The sequence below is a fragment of the Primulina eburnea genome, chromosome 2 (genome assembly GCF_022965805.1).
Source record: "Primulina eburnea isolate SZY01 chromosome 2, ASM2296580v1, whole genome shotgun sequence".
In the NCBI taxonomy this organism is placed as follows: domain Eukaryota; kingdom Viridiplantae; phylum Streptophyta; class Magnoliopsida; order Lamiales; family Gesneriaceae; genus Primulina; species Primulina eburnea.
The window spans coordinates 47,438,016-47,458,801 of record NC_133102.1 but is presented as its reverse complement, the minus strand read 5'-3'; the positions used below and the strand labels follow the sequence as shown (position 1 = coordinate 47,458,801).

General features: G+C 34.3%; 1 protein-coding gene across 1 annotated transcript; it reads left to right on the top strand.

Moving 5' to 3' along the window:
• Positions 1-1,986: 1,986 nt before the first annotated feature.
• LOC140823905 (cullin-associated NEDD8-dissociated protein 1) lies at positions 1,987-19,572 on the top strand. The gene is made up of 29 exons (XM_073185484.1): positions 1,987-2,212; positions 2,524-2,623; positions 2,727-2,896; positions 4,096-4,306; positions 5,412-5,577; positions 5,687-5,816; positions 5,922-6,036; positions 6,166-6,323; positions 6,416-6,539; positions 7,933-7,983; positions 8,050-8,132; positions 9,629-9,713; positions 9,790-9,891; positions 9,988-10,086; positions 11,173-11,283; positions 11,370-11,453; positions 11,528-11,668; positions 14,206-14,298; positions 14,406-14,527; positions 14,660-14,822; positions 14,909-15,148; positions 16,207-16,455; positions 16,549-16,725; positions 16,811-16,957; positions 17,114-17,230; positions 18,052-18,220; positions 18,390-18,467; positions 18,583-18,721; positions 19,115-19,572. The coding sequence occupies exons 2-29, from the start codon at positions 2,588-2,590 to the stop codon at positions 19,209-19,211; spliced, it is 3,657 nt and encodes a 1,218-aa protein (XP_073041585.1). The 5' UTR covers positions 1,987-2,212; positions 2,524-2,587; the 3' UTR covers positions 19,212-19,572.
• Positions 19,573-20,786: the final 1,214 nt, after the last annotated feature.

Here is a 20,786-nt window from a genome sequence, read left to right as displayed (position 1 = left end):
CATGCAAAAAATTTGTAAATGAAACATGAAAGGCTGGTCATCCTTTTGAGAATGTGCATTTTATTAATGAATACGTCTCTTATGAGACGATCTTATGGGTTTGTTTTTTGTAAGATGAATCGACTTCATCTATGCCTACAGTAGAATTTAATACTTTTGATATAAAAACAATGTTTTTTTATAAATTAGTCATAGATTTATGTCACAGAAGTGACTCGTAATATGATCTTACCAAAAATATTTCGGTATACCTCAATTTTGGTACGGTATCAGTGTAATACCGTGTATACCGAATTTTTTTTAAAAAAATTGTTATTCTCATCACAATCACAACAAAATAACTTTTAACCATATGTCCTACCAATGAAAATCAAAATGATACCTCAAATTTCACATGGCAGCCACAAATAACATGATTTATCCAAATGAATTCCAAGAAAACATAAATATCTCAAAACAAAACAGGTTTATGGACAGATGCAGCAAAGATTAAACTACACAAGCCGTATCTACTTTAAAAGGAAACTAAACGCCACATATCGAATAATAGAGTTTTATAATATATATATATATTTCAAAATAGCAACTCAACAAGCAAGAATTCTACAAGACATGATAATATTTTCAAAACAAAATGGCACATCAAATATATCACAAAATTGTAAGAAGGAGGACGCGGACAACAGACCAAGCAAACCTTCTTTGTTGACCTTTGCTCGCTGCCACGTAGGCAGAATAAAACCGAGACTCCAAAACAAAGCAAGACAAGAAGAAAACAAAGAGGCGGAGAAGGAAGAAAACCTTCACTGTAACGTGTTATCTCTGCAGTTGTGGTAGTCTAGTAGAAGAAAAAGCCCAAGTCACGTGTTTGGGTTTAACCAGTTACGGGCCAAAACTGGCCAAGCAACCCAAATTTACACTTTAATACGAGTAGATAAAAACAATATTTAGTAATAAAGTTCGGTACGACATCATAACGTATCGAAATAGTCGTTATATCGTTAAATTCGATATGTGCGTTATTTTGTCGTACGGTAAATGCGGTATACCGGAATTATCGATATTTTTTCCCGCCCCTAATTTTATTAATGTATTAATAAATTTTTTAGCACACTTAACTAACACATCAAGCTCTTTTTTTTTCTCTCACCTCCAAATTTCCTAAATTTAGGAAGAGTGTGTCTCATGTGAGACCGTCTCACGGATCATAATCAGTAAGACGGGTCAACCATACTCATATTCACAATAAAAAAGTAATACTCTTAGCATAAAAAGTAATACTTTTTAATGGGTAACCCAAATAAGAGATCCGTCTCACAAATACAACCCGTGAGACCGTCTCACACATGTTTTTGCCATTTAGGAAAGTTGAGTTTGTTATAAGAAGGAGAATTACGTCGATTATTTTAATATTTTTTTTAAAAAATGTTAAATATTATTAATATATTGAATTAGAAGATTATAATTTTAATTAAAATAATATTGAGTCAAATCTCATATTGAAATTGACGAACACATCTATACTATCTATACTATTTTATACTATATTATTAAGTGTGAGACATTCAGAGTAACTAATTTAGATGATACCAAAATATTTAATTCTATAATTATCTTTTTTATCATACTAAAAACATCATCCAGTGACTCCATATTTTACATGAAAAAATTCTAAACAAAAGTTATCTTTTATATCTAACAACTTCTTATAAATTAAAAATAATTTCGTTTTAATTGTTTAATATCATTTGTTAATAACACATCCAAAACGTGTGTGCATCTTTTAATAGTTTAAAAAATATTAACACATAGATGGCAATTTAAGGACTTAAATTAATCATAAACTAATTCTTTTAAATAAAAAAATTATATAAACAAATACTATAATAAAAATAAAATAGAATTGATAGAAGCGCACGGGACGTCTCGATCCGATCCCACCGCAAATGCAAACAAAATCATCTATCTATGACAAAAAAAGATATAGATTCAAACTGAATAACTACGCGCACATAATTTATAACACGCATTGCGAATGCGCGAGTTATCATTGCCGCATTCACGATTGTTGTGGCTCCATCTGATCTGGCCACCACTCGAGTGAACTCACTCTCCTCTCCGATACTTTAATAGGGTTTAAGAACAACCACAATCGGTCCATCCGCCATCGGCTCCGGCGTGAAATTTATTCCGATTCCTTTCGCAGTCTCAGGTAACACATGCCAATCCATCCCGAGACAATTTCTGAAAAATAAGCCTGTGCAACCACTCTTACTGTAGAATTCTTTTACCCCATTTGTTTATTCACCGACTTGTATTGATTTTGTTAACTTCCTGCTTTGCGATGCCCTTCGGTAAAATGTTCTATCAATTGGGGTTTTTCTGTGGAATCTCTTATTTTTATCGCAATTGATTGATTAATGTATGTAATGTCATATACGGGTATACTCATTTTTCGTATCTATAAACTCAAAAGGCGGTCTTTCTTCTTATACTCATTTTTCGTATCTATGAACTCAAAAGGTGGTCTATCTTCTTCTGCTGAATTACAAGCTGAACGAGTTGTTGCACTTAGAGGTTCAAGAAGATGGCTAACTTAACATTAACTGGGATACTTGAAAAGGTAAGTCATGGATACTTTATATTCTCGAATTCATCTCGTTGCTCTTATTTTTCTAATGTTAGTATGACTTAATTATTCATTAAATACTGTCTATGCCCTACAGATGACGGGAAAGGATAAAGATTACCGATATATGGCGACATCTGATTTGCTTAATGAATTAAATAAAGAGGGATTTAAACTAGATGTCGACCTTGAAGCAAAATTGTCTAATATTGTCATACAACAACTGGATGACGCAGCAGGCGATGTTTCCGGATTAGCTGTGAAGTGGTTTGGTCTCGCTTCTTTAAATAAACAGCCTTTTGGATTTATTCTCTGTCTTATTCTTGTTCATGCATTTTTTTCCCTGCATTATGCTGCTGTTTGACTGCATTGACTTGAAATATATCTCGATCCTTTGTCATCATCCTTTCCAGAGATCAGAGTGTTCAAAGCAATTGTATGCTCATCTTTTTGTTAGCCATAAATCCTTGTTTGTCTCTTGGAGATTCTACTTCATCGTTTAGGATTTTTTTCCAATTCCATTTTGTGTACCCACAAGATGAAACCGAATATCACAAATCACAATCTTCATTCTTCTTCCCCAAAGAATCTTTTTCACTTGCCTCAGTATAATCGTTATTTTCAATTCAACTGTTCAACATTTTCCAAAAATACCACATTGTGATGTTATGTTGTGGTCTGAAACACAATATTTTATAATTTTAAATCATTTATATATTTTGATGTGACCAAGTAATCTATGACATGATTTGATATCAACATAATAGATTTTATTACATTACAAAATATGTCTTACTTGTTCAAAGATTTCCCTAAATTTATATCCAAACATATATCCTGGATATATCCTGAGAATGCCAAAATGAAAACAAACAAACCCCGCTACAATTGGTTTTCTTTTTGCCCTTTTCCCTCTTTTGAATTTTGGTTTTCTTCATGCTTATATCACAGCTCATATTTTTCAGCGATAATTTTCCTTAACGCATTGTTTCGTTCGAAGGTTAAGAATTAGAATACACATACTAGCATTTGGATATCTCTCTCATTAAATTGTTATTCTTTTTGCTCAATTATCTTAATCCAGACACACATTTTATGCTGTACTTTGTGAGGTTCTAATTCAGGTGTGTCTATTGCTGGTTGAAAATTATTTCCAATCCCCTTGTAGGCTTAGATTCATTCCTGGTCTTCGTGAATATCAGGAAGAGGGTTCCCCTTAATTAGAGTGATACCCTATGGAAATTAACTAGTTAATGTTCTGCCTTTTACTTATTATATTCAGTGCAAATTTATATTATGCATCTTGATCTAATAAATTTGTGGTTTTTGGGTGTCTCATCCCTAAATTGCTACCTACAAGTTTGATGCTTTGTAGTAGGCTTATCACTGCGCAAAATTTTCGTTTCATAATAGTTAATATTGGGAAACTGCAATGTTATTGATTTTGCTTTGATGTTCATTTCCAGTCTTGTTCCTTTGGTGAAGAAAATTAGAGAGCAGCAAGTTCTGGAGATGACTAATAAGCTCTGTGATAAATTGCTCGATGGGAAAGAGCAACACCGTGACATTGCTAGTATCGCTTTAAAGACGATTGTTGGGGAAGTTCCTAGCCCATCTATTGCCCAATCTGTTCTTGTATCTATTTCTCCAAAGTTGATTCGAGGAATAACCGCTCCGGTGAGTCACATGATCAATACTATTATGTGCAAGCTTTGTTGGAAGTTGGAGGACAATAGTTTGAATGCGTAGGGATTTTTATTTTAGGATTCAATAATAATATAAATTTAATTGAGCTGTGCAAGTCACTCAGTTATTGGTCACTGGATATTTCCTTTCCTTGGGCAGTACCTCCCAACAAGATTGATCCCTTCGGATCTTGGTCCATGATGGTATTTTTATTGATTTTGACGATTGGATCTCTCTATTAATGGAAAAGGGTTCCTCATAGTTATGGTTATCTGTTTCGTTAATATTATTATTATCATCCTCTTTTTATTTCCCATGAATTGGATCTTGGGTCAGGTTAGTTGATTTATCATGATATCAACATGAGCTCATTGTCCTTGTTGATCTGAAATAATTTGATTTTCAAGCACTATTAGTAAAGCATAATCTCCGAGTAACTTGCTTAAACCAGTTGTGAGACAAATGTGAATTTGGAGCCATTAGCGTGTTTCACACTTGACTGCTGAAAAATTGATTGTTAGAAAGACCATTAACATCGTTCACTTTTGGACAATAGTTGCATGATCACTCCTTTGTTTTAACACGGGCTTCATCATCTTAAAATGTCTGCTTTGTTACAAATTATAATGCCCGTCAGAATGGACCAGCATTATTTAAAGATGACCTAGTGTAGGTGCGTGTTTAGGTTTCTTTGGATTGTTTTGGGAAAGATAGATTCCTCCTATAATGCAACCTGTTAGATCTAGAAAAGGAGATCAACTTGCGTGCTTGGAGTCCTTCAAAGCTTGAAGATGAGAGTGTTGGAGCTGTCGTCTAATAACAATAATTTTCTTTGACCTATTTTATGAAAGATTTTCTACTCTCTTGATTTACGGGTGCTTAAAACTAAAAAATTGACGTGCTGGGGTTTTTAGACCTTGTCTTATGGGGTCCCAAACTGTAGATTGTGTAATTGTGTGTGGTGTTTTGTATATTGTAATGGTAGATTTATTGCAGTGAGTTGAAATATTTATGTATTCACAAACTTTTTTTCGTTATTTAATTCGAGTTTGGCGTTCTTTATCCTCATTATGAAATTTATGTATCCTCTTTTCAGGGAATGAGTACAGAAATCAAATGTGAATGTCTTGATATTATATGTGATGTTCTTCAAAAATATGGGAATGTAATGGCGTCAGACCATGAAGTCTTGTTAGGTGCATTGTTGCCTCAGTTGAGTTTGAATCAAGCCAGTGTCAGAAAGAAGGCTGTTTCTTCTATTGGTAGGATGAAGCTAATTCAAAATCTTGCTGATGACACTTTGTTGTTTCTAGTTTGATCAGTTTATTAAATTCTTCCGTTTCGCTGGTTATTACAATATTTCTGCTGCAGCGTCTCTCTCTTCAAGCTTGTCTGATGATTTGTTGGCTAAAGCTACTGTTGAAGTTGTTCGGCTTTTGAAAAGTAAGGCCACAAAATCTGAAATTACACGGACAAACATCCAAATGATTGGTGCTTTAAGGTAAATTATTGAAATAACCTTTTTTGGCTGATGGTTGTGTTTCCTTTTTTGTCATTCTTCTATGATGAATCATATCGATTGACTTCTGAATTTTTGGTTTTCAAGCCGAGCTGTTGGTTATCGTTTTGGTCCGCACCTAGGAGATACTGTTCCAATACTAATTGGCTACTGTAATAATGCGTCAGAGAATGATGAAGAGCTTAGAGAGTACAGCTTGCAGGTATTTGTTCTTTTAATATTGTGTATCCGTGATCATTTTCGTGACTAATAATGTGTTGAGCAATCTTTGTTTGAGTTCCCTGTTCTTATTTCTCTCATTTTATACTTGGTTGAATACTTTTCTGCTCAGGCATTGGAGAGCTTTTTGCTGAGATGTCCCAGGGATATATCTTCCTACTGCGACCAAATTTTACGTCTTACTTTGGAATTTCTCAGTTATGATCCTAATTTCACTGATAACATGGAGGAAGACACAGACGAGGAGAGTTGTGTGGAAGAGGAGGATGAGTATGTTCCAAAGTTATTTGTTTGCTGATTGAGGACTTGGATATTATCAATGACAGGGTTTTATGCTAATATTTCATTCTATGAGCTTGTAGTGAGAGTGCTAATGAATACACAGACGATGAAGATGTGAGCTGGAAGGTGCGTCGAGCTTCTGCTAAGTGCTTGGCAGCATTAATTGTTTCTCGTCCTGAGATGCTCTCAAGACTATATGAGGAGGTATACATTGATAAGTTTCAAGATTGTATACATACTTTATATGGAATCGTAACATTCTATTTTAGTGTGGTAATAGTATGCCACGATCATTGTGGCTCTTCTCTCGGCATTGTTCTTGCACATCCTTTAAATAATTCTCCACAAAATTAAATTGTAAGAGACTTGTAATAAATTGTCATTCAAGAATCAAGATGTCATTGACAAGGTGACTTTTTCTCTCAAATGAGCATACAGCTCTAGCCTGTTTAATTACTTTATGTTTCCTCATGAATTGTAAGCTTATCTGCTTTTTGGAGTTGCGAATAATTAAATCGGAAAGAGCTTCTAAACTTGTTAAACTCTTTTACCGAAGATACGAAACGAAGAGAGAATATTGCGAAGATAAAAGAATTACTTGTAAGGTGGCGATATATTGCTAGTGACAATGTTGAAAACTTGAAAGGTAGAAATAGAAGCTTCCACTTCAACAAAGCAAGCAATGCCAAAGATTTATCTGTACTCTCAGGCTTCGCCTTTTCTACATGAATAAGATAAATTTAATACATTATTTGTTTGAATCTATGTTATGTTCACAACTTGGAATAATATTATTAACAATGACTAAATTTGTCATTTGACATGTATCAAGACGGAAGGGAAAAAACTGTACATAGTGGCGTTAATTTAATCCCAAAAATATGGAATGGGTCAAGTTTCCGTATCTGATGAAATTGTCATAGTTGAAATTAGGATAACCCGAGCAGAGCTGATGGTCAAGGAAGAGCATAGTGGTAAATGTCAAACTGTTTGGTTTGAATCTATAGTGGATAATTTTGGACAGATAAACCTTGACGTCCTTTGTGCTACATAGGCAATCAGTCACTCCTAACTCGTTGAAGTATTGTGTGATGATTATAAAATTTTCACAAACCCTAGTGTATGTTTTGATTGGACATTTTTCATTTTTTTCTTTGGTGTTGAATTTCAAATTGCCTTTTAATGCTTTAAAGCTTTATGATGTTGGTTATCATTTGAACTCCATTAAATTTAACTAAAAAAATTGAAATTGCAATAATTATTGGAAAAATCTTTTTTGTTGGGCATAAGTCATGTTTTTACAATGGTAATACTAATCTTGATGGCGTAGTGACATTTAAAAGGAAAATTATTTTGGTTAAAAACTCAGTTGTCATATGTACATGATTCCTGAAATATAGAGTATGCTTTTATTTTTTCCTCAATGTCATGAATGCTATTTTCAGTTTTCGTTACCATTGTAAATGTAAGTGCATGAAAAATGAGATATTGGAGTATCATCGAGAAGATTATTTGTGTAAATAAACCATTTTTCTTCAATTTCTCTCGTGTTCAGTTAATCAGAATACGGTGGTTGACTAAAAAAGTATACTTGCAGGCATGCCCGAAGTTAATTGATAGGTTCAAAGAGAGGGAAGAGAATGTCAAGGTATGACGTAAACTGTACTATTCTTTGTTTTACTTATCCTTGGCTGATCATCTGTCTTTGGTGCAGATGGATGTCTTCAGTACGTTCATTGAGTTATTAAGACAAACAGGAAATGTTACAAAAGGCCAGACAGATTTTGATCAATCAAGGTAAGGTGTCATGTATTTCGTCGGATATCCATTCTTTCTATGACATTTAAATATAGTTGTGATTATCAGCAGTTCAGCATGTCAACTCTATTATATGATGTTTGACACAATTTATTTTTATGTGGACGTCAAAATAATATAATGAAACAAAATCATTTTTCCGATGTTTTTGACGAAATTTCAACAAATATCTCAGCAAATAATAATTTGAGGAACTTGAGATTGCTTATCTTAATGTTTTGTGAGCTTTGGCATGTTAAGATGACGGAAGAGATCATTTTTTTTCTGGGACCATAAACAAAGAGGAAAATGATAGTTAATAAAGCCAAAAAGTGGAATTTTTGCGTTTGAATTAACAATGTCTAGTTAGCTGATGACTTCACTAATGAAGCAACACAAATGGGTGTATGGGAGAATGGAACATTGATGTTGAATTCATGAAAAGCTTATGTACCAGGACGAATTTAGGAATTAAGGTTTGGAGGGCTTGAATTTAATGTAATAAATTATATATTATTACCAAAAAATGTAATAAATGTTATATATATATATATATTATGAATTTAAGTTTCAAAATTTCGCATGGCACAACTTCGTTGTGTTTTATTTATTACAAAAAAAAATCTATCACATTATACAATCCAACGAATTTGTGCCATTTGAGATTTTGAAAAATATAATGAATCTATAATAAAATATATGACTCAACAACAAATGATTTCGTCTTTTCTTCTTTGCAGCAAATCAAAGTTTCATTTTGAAATAGTCAAGTTATATCCCTAAACGACTAATAAAATAAAAATCAATCAAATAAACAAGTAATAGTCCATCAATTAATCAATAACAAATAATCAGGACTGAAGAATCAATGATTCATCAACAAATATTCAAGCAATAACCAATCAATGACTCATCAACAAATATTCAAGTGAAAACCAATTAAGCAATCTAAATGGTTTTCTATACAATATAGTTTAATACCCATTCGATAATTTCATGAATTTAGAGTAATAAGACAATAAATACGACTTGAAATTTTCATTTTTTCCAACTCTTATAATTTAGTTTGATCTAACATCGAATAGTTGATTAAAATTTCATTATTCAAGAATTGCGATTTTTTTATCTGTCAATCATGAAAAAGTCTCATTTTTTTATTACATTCACAACACACAATGATCGTAATATTTAAAATAATATGAAAAAGGGATTTGGCACCTGTGCTTGAGACTCGTGGCTGAATTTTATAGAGAAATTTCAGAGAAACAACGCGTATGCAAGGACAAGAATTTTACAGCACTATTAATTATTTTGGAATCCCTACATAAATAATTAAAAAAAAAAAGGGCTGGGCTATAGCCCTAAGGAAGATTCGTACCTGCTTCTGCTTGTGTCAAAATTTGATGAATTATACCCTGATTACGGTACACCGTTACCCTTTCCTACAACAAGTATGCAACGGCTTTTTTTTCTGATATGCTGCATATGTAATGCAGTCCCAAATACCTATTGAAGCAAGAAGTGCCAAAGATAATTCGATCTGTAAATAGACAGCTACGTGAAAAATCTATCAAAACTAAGGTAAAAAATGTGGCAAGTATACCCCTGTGATTTTAAAATAGATTCTGAAATTTCTTACATTTTTCATGTCTTACAGGTTGGTGCCTTCTCAGTTTTGAAAGAGGTGGTAATTGTTTTACCTGATTGCCTTGCTGACCACATTGGATCTCTTACCCCTGGCATTGAGAAAGCACTTTGTGTAAGTTTAACCCTTTTGGGGATTCTATATTGTGAATGAATTTTGTTATTTTTTTTGCCAGGGATGCTCTAGTACTTATATTACCTTTATGAACAGGATAAATCCTCGACCTCAAATTTAAAGATTGAAGCTCTTGTTTTCACAAGATTAGTTTTAGCCTCGCATGCTCCTTCAGTTTTCCATCCCTATATTAAGGTACTTGTCTTCATGCCACGGAGTTTTATGATGTGTTGAAAAGTATGAATATTTGGCCAATTTCTGCGAACACGCTTTATCTAAATTAATGTTTTATCTGTTGAAAAGGTGATGAAACTCCGTTATGAATGTCGGGATGCTTCTCTGTGATCTTTTAATCTGTTTGAGTTGAGTTAGGATTGTTCATTTTAGAACCCCCAGATTCCGGAAATAAAGATTGGAAAAGAGGAGTCCAGAAACTATTCCTCTATCAGAGAGTAAATACCAAAATAATAGATAGCTAAATTGAAACAAGCAGTTAGAATTGACTTGAAAATGCCATGCGACTGCTTGACTATCTCTTCTGTGTGCTATAAAGTATCGGTGATTTCCTTGTACCATGTACTCCTAAATTTTGTAATATAATCAGCAGCTGCATTAGCTTCCTGTAAAGATAAGTACATGTTTCTGCAAGTCACCATAGCCACTTAAAGATGTCTAGTTTGTAGCTGAATTTAGTCGTGGCTGTATTTTCTGTTGTACGGTCCATGTAATTACACCCCAAACTTCTTTCAGTAAGTGGTTTAAGCTAGTTATCATATTTTGAAATTTTCTTCAATATCCTTGTGCATATTCCATGGTCCTCCAATATTCATAAACAGTATGTATGGTTGGCTTATCTATGCAATGATCATGACCATAAGTAATAAAACAGATAAACAGAAAGATTACCTTTTTATTTTAGCTTGCCATGTCCTTATTGGCATTACCACCAAAAGGATATGTTGCAGTCTTCGCTCTTTTATGATAGCTAATGGATGATGTTATTTATGGACTCTTAACAGTGCATGCGAAAAATCATTGAAGATGATGATGTAGGATTACTGAGATCTATTGGTGTAAGGAGGAAAAATTTGTTTAAAACCAGATGCATTGATTGTTGTTCAGCTCATAATGTAGAGCATGGGGCAGTGGTTCAATTTATGCAGACCAATTTGTAATCTGTAAAATGCTTAAGTGCAAGATTTAAACAGTGTTTTTCATAATCACTACAATTTGACCAACAAATATCTAATACTTGCTTCTCTACTGAAAATCTTGTTCTAGGCCATTTCTGCTCCTGTTATATCTGCTGTTGGTGAACGGTATTACAAAGTTACAGCCGAGGCATTAAGAGTTTGTGGAGAACTTGTTCGTGTTCTACGACCAAATTTTGAGGTCCATTCTCATACTCTCAGTGCATTCCTGTCTTCTGGATTTTGGAGGGCCACGTCCTGAGATTTTACTTTGATCTTGTTCCTCAGGCTTATGGTTTTGATTTCAAACCTTATGTCCATCCAATTTATAGTGCTATAATGTCACGCCTAACAAACCAAGATCAAGATCAGGTTAGGGCCATTTGTCATATAGAAATCTTGTTCTCTCACCAGTTTTTTGGGGTGTGATTTCTCTTCTCTCTCAGGAGGTTAAAGAATGTGCCATTTCTTGTATGGGACTTGTGGTTTTTACATTTGGTGATCATGTTGGGGGAGAATTACCTGAGTGTCTTCCTGTGCTTGTTGATCGGATGGGTAATGAGATAACTCGACTTACAGCTGTGAAGGTATTGAAAGATTTTGCTAAGGCTTTCTTCTTTTTCTCTTTTTTATTCCATGGTTGTTAATGCATTTGCTGCTTTCTTACGATTGTGTTAAGGGCTGAATTCTTGTATTTTTGCCAACTGCACTATATAACTGTTATTGATTGTGTCGTATCAAAAAAAAAACTGTTATTGATTGTGGTGTTAGTGTTCGGAAATACTTTAATAAGTTTTTTGAGGGATGAAGTAGATCTTGTATGATGAAGAAGTCTGCTTATAAGAGAGTGAACTTCGAACAACTGTTCTTCTTCATGGATCGTTTTGTCCTGCTCTTGTTTGATGTGGCTGTCTTAATGTGAAGTGTTTGGTGCTTGATAGAAGCATATTCTGATACGTCGTTCTGCTTTTGTAGTCTGTTTTTATTAAGTTTCGTGCATGGAACTTAAGTAAAAGAGTTCCAGGGATTAGCGATTTCAGATTTAATTAGAGATTGGTCTTACATTTATTGGTAGAAGTTTTATTTTAGTTCGTTCGGTGGATTTCTAGTCCACTTCCTGTAATAGACTCTAAGATATTTTATCAATAAAAAGTTTGTTTCTTATCAAAAAAAAAAAAAAAAGTTTCGTGCATGGAATATTAGCTAAGTGAAATTTTTAATTGACTGAAGGAGCTGGGTCATCTATCATTTGAAGCTCCTGAAGTTGCTTACTTTGTAGTTCTAGTCAAACACGGTAGTGGATTTGCTTTTGTTTCTATGAGGGAGAAACATGCATATTTTTTTTACTAATTGACATCTGCATTTTAAGTCATATTTAATGTGTTATCGCAACCTCCTCTATCAAACAAGGATAATGCTAATGTATATCTAATGTATCATACATCATTGGGTGGGATCAAGTGTGTAAACCGAAGGAGAGGGGAGGCCTGGGATTGAGGAATATTTGTTTGAGGAACAAGGCACTTATCGGGAAATGGTGGTGGAGATGTTCAGTGGAAAGGGAGACGTAGAAAAAAGTAATCAAGAGCATTTATGGTCTTCAAGATAATGGGTGGGATGTGGGGTTGGCTAGGATCTCGGCATTCAGAAGCTCTTGAAAATTTATCTCTCGTTCTTACCTAACTTTTCATCAATTAATTAGGGCGGTGCTAAAAGAGGGTAATATCATTTTGGGAGGATGTTTTTTTTTGTAGGGTGGGGGTGGTGTGGTGGTTTCATGGTTTAAAGACCAATTTCTGTCGTCTGTTTCAGATATGTACCTTGACCAACAAACCGATCCGTAACTTTGCAGATGTTGTCGATATCAGAGTCAATTCTACTTTCCAATGGGATGTGCGGTTTAGAAGAGATTTTAATGAGGTCGAAGTAGGTGAGTTCACTAATCTTTTAGGGGTCTTAGAGGCAATTAAATTGGAGTTGGGTAAGGAGGATTTTAGAGTTTGGTTGGGAGATTCTTCCGGGTTGTTTTCTGTTCGATCTTTCTACGACTCTTTTTTCCTGATTTTTAACTTCCTTTTATTTTCCTACTATTATAATATTTGGAAAGTACCTATCCCACAAAAAGGTTTTAGTTTTCTCGTGGATTGTAGCTTTGGGGAAACTGCCCACTTGTGATTCGGTGCAAAGAAGGTGGCCTGCCTGTGTCTTATGCCTGCAATGGTGTACCTTATGTCGAAAGCAAGAGGAGAATCAAGACCATCTACTGGTGCATTGTTCTTTCTCGAGTAGTGTATTTGGATAAAAGTGTTGCAAGAGTTGAGTTTTCAATGAACTTTTCCGAGTAAGGCACATGACATGTTTATTATGGAGCCAAGATTTCCCACCGGGAGAAGATTTACGAGCTTTTGGTATATGGTAATTCATTGAATCTTTTGGTCGATATGGTTGGAAATGAACAATAGAATATTCGTGGATTTGTCGGAGTCCATGGACGACATCTGGAAGAAGATCAAATTCAGAGTGGCGAATTGGACGACTAAGCTGTCGGAGTTTAATCACTTGTTTATTTCAAACTTAGTTAGGGATTAGAAGTTTATATGGTCATGATGATAGCGTGGTAGTATTTTTTTCGATCTCCCTTGTAACACGTTTTGCATATTCTATTGTAAACCCCTCTATTATTATAATTAAGTTTAATTTTTTATTTAAAAAAAGAGATTTTGACAAGTTGAAATTTTGTATTGTTATTTTTTTTGTGACGTAAGATTTGATGTACAAATATGATTTACATGTAGCATAACTCATCAAATAATGCTTCGGTTTGTAACAACTGAATTCCTTCAATTAAAGCTGAACTATCTTTAAGTCCAATCGATGAGTAGAGAAAGACATGCCTAAATTTTTCTGATAGATTTATACTATTATATAACTTATTTTCCTTCAGGACTGTCAGATGGCCTTTAGTCTGCTTTGGAGAATTTCTACACGTATCGTATGAATTTTGTGGAATTGATTTTATTGAGACGCCATGCTCAAGAAATCCATTTCTTTTTAACATTTTGGAACATTACTGCATAAAAATGCCTCTGCTTTCAAATGTTTAATCCTTTGCTCCTCTCTGCAGGCTTTCGCTGTCATTGCCACTTCTCCACTTCACCTCGACCTATCTTGCGTATTAGAGCATGTAATTTCGGAGTTGACTGCTTTCCTACGAAAGGTGTAACATGCTATATTTCTGTGTTACTTTTGAATGGTTTTTCTGTAATGAACCTTACTAATTGGTACAATAGCTGTTGATAAGCTTACATGTTTTCTAATTAACAGGCTAATCGAGCATTAAGACAAGCGACCTTGGGAACACTAAACACACTAATTGTTGGCTATGGTGATAAAATTGCTTCTGCTGCTTATGAAGTCATAGTAGTTGAACTTTCAACCCTGATAAGGTTTTACCCAAGTTTTGTACTGTCCACCCCTCTGCAATTGCTATCTAGTTTCATCCTCTAAGTTTTGGTGATAAATTATTTATGGGCGATCAGTGTAATGTTTTTTATATTAAACCTGCCTTGTGTTTCCAGCGACTCAGACTTGCATATGGCTGCTCTAGCCCTGGAATTATGCTCTACCTTAATGGCCGACAAAAGATCTGGTCCAAATGTTGGTTTGACCGTCAGAAACAAAGTTCTCCCCCAAGCACTGACTCTAATTAGAAGCTCATTGCTGCAAGGGCAGGCCCTACTGGTATTAATCTAATGCTGTCACAACTGACAAGTGCACCTGCTATAGAATCGTGTGCTATGTGGTAACCATTATCTCTAAACATGCAGGCTCTGCAAAACTTTTTCAGTTCCCTTGTATCCTCAACAAACACCAGCTTTGATGTCCTGTTAGACTCACTTCTTTCAACTGCAAAACCATCTGCCAAGTCTGGTGCTGTTGCGAAACAGGCTTTGTTTTCCATAGCCCAATGTGTGGCAGTTCTGTGCCTCGCTGCTGGTGATAAGAATTGTTTGTCCACTGTAAATATGCTCACAGATATCTTAAAAGCTGATAGTAGCACCAATTCGGTATGCTAATCTATCTGTCTTACCTGCTGTACTGTACTTCAATCATTATATGCATTCGGAAAATAAATTGTAAAATTTAAGAGTTGATATATAATTATTGATAATAAAAGGATACGAGGGGATGTGCAAACTAAAATTATTGGTGAACTCTAATTGTCAGTGTGATAAAACTAGTTCACGAGAATTAGAGCGTCTTCTCTCTCGAAAGAACTGTTTGTTTGAAATACTTGAAAACAAAGGTATTAAATGTATGACCCACTAAAGTGGAGTCTACTCTATTTTAGGAGAGATTATGTGAGAAAATATAGGTATTGGAATTTGAGTAACTACTTGGCTTTTCTTCTCTTCTTAACTATGAGGTTGGAAGTAGGGATGCAGAAAAACTGAATCGAGTCGAAAACTACTAACGTTACACTTTTGAGTCAGAGCTTGGAGTTTTTTAGACAGTTCTAGACTTGAAACTAAATTTTTTGAGGCTCAAGCTCAGTGTGAACTAGAGTTCGAAGTTGAATTTCATTCAGTTGGGTCGAATTTCATTTTAAGTATATTTATTATAAATCATATATTAAAGTTCACAAGCTACCGAATAAAATGATTTGCGATGTAATCGGCTTGAAATTTTAAACGAATATGATTGACCTGGTTCGAGTTTGATACTTTTTTATACGAATCAAATAATATTTGAGCTGTTTCTTTTCTTTTGCACATCTAATTGGAACAAGTTGGATTAGGCTTACTAGCATGCACACACTTCCGGCTTTATTTCTGTTACATTTCTTGAGCATTTCCATCTGGAACACTTCGAAGAATTTCACTATCTGGGCTTCTTATCAAACAAATCTTCTTGTTATCAAATATTTGGAATGTGATGAAAGCAGTCCCCATTGTTCTTATATGCATTACTTTTGTGCTTTTCTGTTGTTTTCGAGAAATACTTGTGGCTTTAAAGAAATATTAGGTGTACTTTCTCAACAAATTCATTATGCACTTGGATGGTGATTCCTTCTCACTATTTTTAGTTGTCATATTATTTTACCAATCTGCATTATTTCACATAGGCCAAGCAACATCTTGCTTTGCTGTGTTTGGGGGAGATAGGGAGAAGAAAAGATCTAAGTTCCCAGGACCATATCGAGAATATTGTTATCGACTCCTTCCAATCACCTTTTGAAGAAATAAAATCTGCGGCATCTTATGCTCTTGGAAATATTGCAGTTGGTAATCTTTCAAAGTATCTGCCTTTTATATTGGACAAAATCGATAATCAGCAGAAGAAGCAATATCTATTACTCCATTCTCTGAAAGAGGTGTGCTCTCTGAATATAAACCCATTTGATAGAACTTTTTAGTGGATGTGTTCTGGTAACTGATTTTTGCTTTGCTTACTCCCCTGTTTACAGGTCATTGTGAGACAATCTGTTGATAAAGCTGAATTTGATGATTCTAGCGTTGAGAAGATCATTAATTTACTTTTTAACCACTGTGAAAGTGATGAAGAGGGAGTTCGCAATGTGGTTGCTGAATGTCTGGGAAAAATTGCACTTATTGAACCAGGAAAGCTTGTTCCTGAACTCAAGGTACCATCCAAGAAATGATACATTTTCTTAGTTGGGAGGAGCTGATTGTGATCACTCTTCTGGTTTGCTTGACATATTATTGTAGGAGAGGACTTTATATCCAGCTGCTTTTACTCGAGCAACCGCAGTGATTGCAGTGAAATATTCTATTGTTGAGCGTCAAGAGAAGATAGATGAGATTTTGTACCCTGAGATTTCTTCTTTCTTGATGCTTATCAAGGATACTGACCGGGTATTTTGACAAATCATTCCTAGTAATTCTTAAGTCATTCAGTATATACCTAACATTCATGAAGAATCATAAAACAGTATTTTATATCTCATCCAGATTTTCCTACTTGCTGTTTTATAATTCTACCTATTCATGGCTTGTCAATTTTTTGTGCAGCATGTGAGGCGTGCAGCTGTATTGGCCTTAAGTACTGCGGCTCATAACAAACCGAACTTGATAAAGGGCTTGCTTCCCGAACTATTGCCGCTTCTATATGACCAAACCGTAATTAAGGTGATTTCTCTAGTATTTTCATCCCTGTTTTATAGTAGCCTCACAAACTATAAGAAGCACCAATGATGATATCTTATAAAAGTCCTATTCGGGATAAACATTGTGGATCCCGCAGTTTGCTGTCGAAACTTTTGGCATTGTTTCTTACAGTGTTATATTCTAGGTTTTGTTTTATGCTTGTATGCTCAGCCACTCATACATTCACTCGATGCTTCAGTGAGCATTAAGCTTCATTTCTTATCCTCGAAAAGATTACAGTTGTGCTTATGACTCCGCGTTATGTGAACGGCAAAAATTTTCTACATACATGGTTAAATGAATATTTGGGGCTTATTAAGAGATTATCACTCAATATTTGAGAGAATGTTTTATGTAAAATTTTGATAGTTTGTGTCATGCGAAAATGCATTAAAAATACTGTTTCCTAAATTCAAATTCTTTCAGACAAATAAATTACCTTAAATAATAGGACTTATCTCATGTTTAGAGAACATCAGAATATTGGCAGTGATCATTATCTTTATTCAAAAATTAACTCAATTGATAAACCGCATATAGCTAATCCAAAACCAAGACCAAAGAAGCTGAAAGTTCGCTCTGGTTTTAATAAAACCGTAAAATGTGTGGATTAAACTGCAATCTAGCTGGCACGCCCGCAATCTTTCTCCTTTTATCTCAAAAAATGTCTCTCTTTGTTGTTACCCCTTTAGTCATACTGCAAGCAACCTAGTGTATATTTGAGTTACATGTTACTGGTGGTTGCTGAAGTCCATTTTACCATTGAAGTTTTGGCTGATCAGTTTCTTTTTTTTTTTCCACAGCAAGAATTGATCAGGACAGTCGATCTAGGTCCTTTCAAGCACACTGTTGATGATGGGCTTGAGTTGAGGAAAGCTGCATTTGAATGTGTAGACACTTTGTTGGATAGCTGTCTCGATCAAATGAATCCTTCATCTTTTATCGTCCCATATCTTTCATCTGGTTTAGATGGTAATTCAATCTGACTCCCCATATACCCTTTCAATACTGTGTTATTCTTTGGCTAGTTAGGTTATACTAGTTTTGAGCATTACTGATTTACTGTAAGACCCGTGACCTAATTAATATCTTAAATACCTTGATGAATGCAGTATTCATTCTTGCATCTTTTCTTCTCCAGATCATTATGACGTGAAAATGCCTTGTCATCTCATCCTATCGAAGTTGGCTGAAAAGTGTCCGTCTGCTGTGTTGGCAGGTATTTATTTCAATTCATTATTTCACAGATGCAGTTAATTTTATTTTTCCGCTTCGCTGTAGCTTTTAAATTTGAAGTTAATAAACATTATTGCTGGATAATATTGTACGTTCAGTTCTGGATTCTTTGGTGGATCCACTCCAGAAAACTATTAATTTTAGACCTAAGCAAGATGCTGTCAAGCAAGAAGTTGACCGGAATGAAGACATGATCAGGAGTGCCCTCAGGGTAATTGCATCACTGAATCGTATAAGGTATGTTTCTGGTGATTTCTTGGACAGTTCAATTTTGTGTTTCTTCAGATTGTTCCAGCATATCAAGTTTAAGAACCACCGAGGTAAAACCTAAACTATAACCACCTCAGGCTTGATTTGTTAGACCTTTGATCCTTTAAACTCTTCCTACCGAACCCCCTCTTTGTGGCATTTTGTTCTTCTTTCTTCTGTTCAGGAAGAATAGAAATTACCTGACATATTTTGGAAGTGGAACAGGATGGATTTTGCTATTCCCAGCTTTTCTCCTTTAAAAACCCGATAGTTTTCTTCTAATTAGATGCATTGCATATATTTTCTTTTACTTCATGAGATTATATGAATTTAGGATTTTATTTATTTTTTCAATCTATAATCTACCGTTGATGATTGCAGCGGAGATGATTGTAGTCACAAGTTTAAGTATCTTATGAACGAAATAGCCAAGTCCCCAACTCTCTGGGAGAAGTACTCTTCAATCCGAAACGAATGAACTTGCTTCGGTGCATGCTTTGTAGGTCATGCTGTAAAATTTTGAGGGCACGATCTTTTCGAACTGGGATATTAACCTCAGTTACAGACGAACAATGTATTGCTTACAGGTTAAAAGAAAAGGGGAGTGGTAATTTGAACATGGCTTGCTAGATTTGCGAATCTTTTATGAAGAGATTGAACCGATTCCACCCCCCCGAAAACTGTGTGTGGTTTCCTGTGCCCTGTGTATAGGATGCACTTTTGTTGTTGTTTTATAGTCCTGTGAAAGGCGACTACAGTTTAAATTTGGAGGACTCGGTTTTATGTTTTCTATATTTTGTACAATGTTATTATGGAACTATTTGATGACTTTGATAGTTTCATAGTTTATCAATACGAGGTCTATTTTCTTGTCAGTAAACATTTAATTAGTTCTCAGTTCCCAAAATGTCTCATATTGTTTTTTAAAAAATATAGTTACCAACAATATGCATTAAATGATAAATGACAAAGCAATTGTTAAATTTTAGTCACAAATTGAAAAATATTTGACCTTTGCGTCATAAATTCATACATTTTATATGATCGTTTGTTGATATTAACCAAACGATAAATCCTTCCAAATATTTTTTTTAATCGATATCAACAGTTTTTGTTCATATCTTTCATCTAGTAGAGAAGCTCCTTTGTACGGATGTTAGAACTTAGAACTCGTGGTTTTATCTCAATAACGGGTTAGATTTCTTTTTTTTTTTTTTTTTGAACACGTCAATATAGGAAATTAGGTCATTAGATGATTTGTGGGAAAGTGGGGTTAACATCTACCCGGCGCACTTCCCCTTGTCATTTCATTGTTTCTCACTAATGACAAATTGTCGGCCCGTTGTTTCTCATATGCTTTTTCTTGTACATAATTTCTTTTTTAAACGTAACTGCGAAAGAAGGCCGTGTGAAACAAATGAAGGCGACATCCTGAAAAAAGGACATACCACATAATTTGTACATAATGAAATACTAATGATCTGAATTTTTCCTATATAGTCAATCAGGAAAGGTAAAGTTATTTTGATAGATTTAATCAGTTATACCGAATAGATATAAAATAAAACCTCTAATATAATATAGACAGATACAAGTCTACAACATAGAAGTGTAGTTACGTATAATGGTCGAAAGACAATTATTTATGATTGGTCTTTATCAAATTGAAATTGAATGGTAGAAAACATATTTTCATAAGAGATCGAATTTCTTATAAATGGGAACAAATTAAGATGAATACAAGTTTGAAACTAAAAAGAGGGTCGTTTATGAAAAGCCATTAAGCTACCCCAAGATACCAACCTATAAGGTGTTCTATTTTATAAAACACAAAAACGCTAGTAAGACTGTTTTATGAGTTAATTTTGTCATACATATCTTTTATTTGAGTCACTCATGAAAAATATTAATTTTTTTAATTGTAAATATGAGTAAAATTGTTCTGTCTCACTAATAAAGATATGTGAGACCGTCTCATAAGAGATCTACTCTTTATAAATACGCAAAAAAGTGTAAAACTACTACGGATTTATATATATATATGAAGTATTTA